Source organism: Sinocyclocheilus rhinocerous, unplaced genomic scaffold, assembly GCF_001515625.1.
Source record: "Sinocyclocheilus rhinocerous isolate Xijiao unplaced genomic scaffold, SAMN03320098_v1.1 scaffold486, whole genome shotgun sequence".
NCBI lineage: Eukaryota > Metazoa > Chordata > Actinopteri > Cypriniformes > Cyprinidae > Sinocyclocheilus > Sinocyclocheilus rhinocerous.
Window position 1 is genome coordinate 117,842 of NW_015661373.1, and position 5,093 is coordinate 122,934.

The 5,093-nt window shown below is 39.5% G+C and overlaps 1 protein-coding gene across 1 annotated transcript in view; it reads left to right on the forward strand.

The window, feature by feature from the left end:
- The window catches only part of LOC107726297 (ras/Rap GTPase-activating protein SynGAP-like), a 39,984-nt gene extending 35,146 nt beyond the window's left edge, over positions 1-4,838 (forward strand). The window contains exons 3-4 of the mRNA XM_016535839.1: positions 3,794-3,920; positions 4,800-4,838. Of these exons, the coding sequence (XP_016391325.1) occupies positions 3,794-3,920; positions 4,800-4,807 (135 nt within the window). The 3' untranslated portion in view covers positions 4,808-4,838. The remainder of the gene's footprint in view (positions 1-3,793; positions 3,921-4,799) is intronic.
- Positions 4,839-5,093: the final 255 nt, after the last annotated feature.

Consider the following 5,093-nt stretch of genomic DNA (forward strand, 5'->3'; position numbering starts at 1 on the left):
TAAGCTAACATATACTTGCCTAGAGCTCTATTTTTTTTTTAAGCTCTCTTATTTTTTATTACTATGCATATTAGTCAATATTTAGAGTAGCGCGAGTATAAAGGTGCCTTTGATAAAAGTAATAAACAGTGTTGTCTTTTTCCACAAATGAAAATTGTGCTGGAATTGTATGTGTTCAAACACAACACATATACACACAATTTTATTCATATAAAGTACAGTGCTGTCTTTTTATTCAGTTTACTCTATGGGGAAAAAACTAACTAACTGGTTTCATGGCCAGAGGAGAACTGGCCCCCCGACTGAGCCTGGTTTCTCCCAAGGTTTTTTCTCCATTTCTTTCACTGAAGGAGTTTTGGTTCCTTGCCACTGTCGCCTTTGGCTTGCTTAGTTGGGGACGCTTGCTTCATGTTTTTTTGTTGGACATTTACTGACTTCCAGGATTTCAGAAGCAACAATGCGAACCAACTGTCTCCTCTCAGAGCAACTCGGCCTTTCCCCACTTTTAATCTTCCTCATAAAACTTGTTGGCATTTTTTCCCATGGAATAACAAAATCATAATGCCAGTCATGGTCAGAAACCAAAGTTTCAGAGCTAGTGTCACCTAAAAGATAAAGCAATGTCCACATGTTAGAGAATGAACAATAATTCCACTTTTCATGCAGCATTCAGTTCTCAATATTCCCATTTTCTTTGCAAATTACTTTACAGTAAATACAGCAATTACAGTAACACTCAAAGCTACCACTTTCCCACTTCCTAAGAAGTGCTACTCAAATTTCTGCTTCTTCTAAAGACATTATATACACTGCTGAGCCACACTATATACACTTATGACCACGCCCAGCTTAGAGTGGTAAGTGCCGGTGTCACAGGTGATGTTCACAGTATATATACACACCACCAGAGGACCGGCTTTCAGTCAGTAGAGTGCTTGGTGTCTGAATTGGAAAAGCATTTTGAAATGGGCAAGCAGCAACATCACTGCCCCACAAACATGATCCCGTCCAGTCCTAATCTTGGTGAGGATTCTCCCTGCTCTGCTTACTCTTTCTGTGCACTGAAACTGAAAGTACTCTGATATTCTTCTGAATTTACTGGTAGTGGCTTCTTCAAAGCTGTCGTTCACGTCAATGCCAGTGAGCTCTTTAAAGTGTGCTTTCATTCCTGCTGCCTGGAAAAGATATGGCCACTCATCAAGTAACTCTTTGGTTTCCTTTCCAGATTGGATGTCATTTCTTTGGGAGGTGTAGGTAGCAGTCATCAAGCTGTAGATTGTCTTTACATTGCTTTCCTTATTTTGAAACATTTCAAGCAATTTCTCTTTTTTTTCCTGTTGCAATTCTGGCGTTTCTCCAACTGGCAACTGGGGTTCTGAATTTATACAACCATACTCCAATTTCCGTTTCTTTGACTCTTCTGGCATATAACAAAAGTGGTCTAGTGGAAGTTTTTGCTCTTTTTAAAATGTCAATTCGACAGACTAGTTGTTTAAGGAGAGAGTCATATCCATTTCCTACAATCTGGGAATTAATTTCATCTCTAAAGGACTTTGGGTATGCAATAATAATTTTTCGGGCTATTTCTGATACATGTTTTTTTGTTGGACATTTACTGACTTCCAGGATTTCAGAAGCAACAATGCGAACCAACTGTCTCCTCTCAGAGCAACTCGGCCTTTCCCCACTTTTAATCTTCCTCATAAAACTTGTTGGCATTTTTTCCCATGGAATAACAAAATCATAATGCCAGTCATGGTCAGAAACGTCTCTAGGTTACGTATGTAACCATGGTTCCCCGAGGGAACGAGACGCTGTGTCGAGATTCGCTTTGGGAACGCCCTTGCGTGACCGCGTTCTGAAGCACGTGTCAAATCCGTCCAATGGAGCAGCGAGACTTCACGAGCGGGGCACCACCAGAGGACCGGCTTTCAGTCAGTAGAGTGCTTGGTGTCTGAATTGGAAAAGCTGCCAATGTATGAAGTTTGATGAAGGACAAACTGATTGCACGGTGCCTCAGAACATAGACCTGGGAAATGGCTTGCCTTGTGGGTTGTTCACCTGTTGCTGTAGTGCGTGAGTATGTTTCAGAAGTGGAGAACGGATGGCCAAACAAAGAAACACCATCCAGCCATGTGATGTCTGCAGCTCAGTGATGCCAAAAGGGAGCTGCAGGGCCACAGTGTGACAAAACACCAGCAGCAATACAGTGGTGACCAGGGCAATGCGTCACAGCATAGAGTTTATCGCAGCCTTCTGCGCATGTGTCTGCATAGCCGACTACCCAGCTGCATCCCCATGATAACTACAGAAGGCTGCAATGAACTGTGTGCTGTGACACATTGCCCTGGTCAGCACTGTTGTAGTTGCAGGTGATTTGTTGCACTGTGGTCCTGCGGTCACTGTGAACAATGCGTGACAGTCTCCGCTCCCCTCTGGAATCAGTGAGCTGTGGAACGATGCTTCGTTGTTCGGCCATCCATGCTCCACTTTTGAAACTCACATACCCACAAGGTGAGCCATTTACGAGACCAAAGATCCGAGGCACCGTACCATCACAGATTGTCCTTTACAGTGTACCACAATGTGGTTTTTTGTAAAAACATAGTTTTGCACATTTTTGGCTTCTGAAAATGATATTCATAAGTTTTCTTTTAGTTTTATCATTATTTATTTATTTGGTAACACTTTATTTTAAGGAGCAATTCTCACTATTAGCTAGTTGCTTATTAGCACGCGTTTTACTATAATATTGGCTGTTTATTAGCATTTACAACGCACATATTAATGTGTTATCTGCATGACCATATTTTAGATCCCTTAATCCTACCCCACACCTAAACTTTACAACTACCTTACTAACTATTAATAAGCAGCATTAGGAGTTTTAGAAATTAGGAGTTTGAGGCAAAAGTTGTAGTTTTGGCTTTTGGATTGATTGTTTTTTAGCCTTCAAAATATCATTTCTGCAGAGCCCTTTAGCACTGTATGTTGTTTCATTTCATTCAGATCCCTCCAAAGTACACGTCAAGAAAAGAATCATCTTACAGGCGAGTGCTAATATGAAAAGTAATAATTTGTATCAAATTTCACTCCACCTTTACTTCAGACCTAAAATATTTTTAGTATCTGGCAAAAATCTTGGTTATGAAACTAAAAGGTCAGTGTCATTAAATTGGTTTGGATTGTCAGTAAACCAGATTGCTGTGGCTGAAATTGAATGTGGACTCTTTCTTGAGGGCAAATTCACAGTTGGTAATAACAAAAGCACACAGACTCAAGAGAATACACGTTCTGAGTGTTTGATTATAACACCATGAGAGTTGAATGTGTGCTGGAAACATGATTCTGGGAAGGAGAGCAAGGTCATATTGGCAGATCTGAAGCTGCATTCCCCAGAGTTTAACTGCTCTCTCTTCCTATTTCTCCTTCTGTATTCTTCTCAATAGAACTTTTTGCCATACCTAACAATAGTGAGTAAATGAATAAAAAAAAAATGTCCCTATGATGATATTTAGCTGCTTTATTTTTACATGTTTGCGACATGCCATTATATATGAAATAGCATAGACATATTCAATAAGTAATTTAAGTCACTAGAAGCCCTTTGATTAATATATTCATACTCTGCCCCTCTGTGTGCTTGTTTTGTTTAAATTCTTTGTCTTGCTGCCTCTGATTGTCAGACTTAAATCTGTTCAATTCAGATGGAATATATTAATCATGAGATGAGAGGCAGGCGAATGTGTGCTCAATTGTGTCTTTCTTTGTCTTTCATGTGTTCCGCTCTCAGATACACCCTCTGCTCCTACAGAAGAAGAGGACTGACACCTGCAAATCCAGACTGCTGCGTCGCACCATCAGTGTTCCTGTGGAGACGCAGTTCCCGGAATTACAATGTCATCTCTCAGTGGACAACAGTGAGTGTACTACTGTTACTCAACATGTTTACAACACGGACAGGGGCCAGGGTCTCTCATGGTCATAGAAAACCTAGAAATATACGGAAATTTTAAACTTTTAATCATACTTTTGTAGTTATGCTTGACTCTTAAAGGGGTCATATGATGCGATTTCAAGTTTTCCTTTCTCTTTAGAGTGTTACAAGCTCTTGGTGCATAAAGAAGATCTGTAAAGTTGCAAAGACTAAAGTCTCAAATCCAAAGAGATATTCTTTATAAAAGTTAAGAGTCAGCCACACCTACCTAAAACGGCTCGTTCTAACACGCCCCCACATATCTAGGTCACTATGTGGAAATATTAGCATAATGCCGCCCAAATGTTCACGCAAAGAAAGAAGGCGTGGTTTCAGGAACAGCAGTAGTGTTGATGCAGCCATGTCAGGGAGACGCTGTGTATTTCAGTGCGAAAGCAAAAGCACTTTATTTGGCCTTCCGGAAGTAGATGCAATTAGGAATCATTGGTTAAGATTTATTTACAACAGAACAGCACAACCCAGATGTTCGAATTTGTGCAACGCATTTTATGGACGACAGTTTTTTTGAACCTAGAAGAGTACAAAAAAAAAGAGTTTATGAAGTCTTAGTCAAAATGTGTTTCCTCCCCCCAAAATATCCTATAATATAAAACCATTATTTTATTTTATTTTATTTTTAATTATGAGGTATCGGTCAAACTTTTGGTCACTTTTTTGTCACAAACTACCTTTGATACGTATTTGCAGATGAACACATTTGTTATTGTGATTAACGAAGAGAGCAAATAAAGGAGTTGTACTAGTCTCAGACCATGCTAGTGACTAATTTATTTATTTATTTATTTTCTTCTACCTTATATAGTTACTTGAGCCATGTCATTTCCATTGATGCCAGCAGGGGAGGATGTTGGCTGCAAAAATTCTTTTCTTCTGGCAAAGGATGTTTCTTCCAGTGCTGCATTGTTACTTTGGACTAGCTTTTATACTCATTGTGTTTTTATTTTGATCACATTTTTACCTATTATCTATAATGTGTGCATACAGTACTTTATTTGGCTGATGTTGATTTGTGCTATTTCACTGGCCTACCAATGCATGTATATTTTTCCATGAACATGCTACTGCAAAATGGACCCTGTCAAATGGATGATTTTTT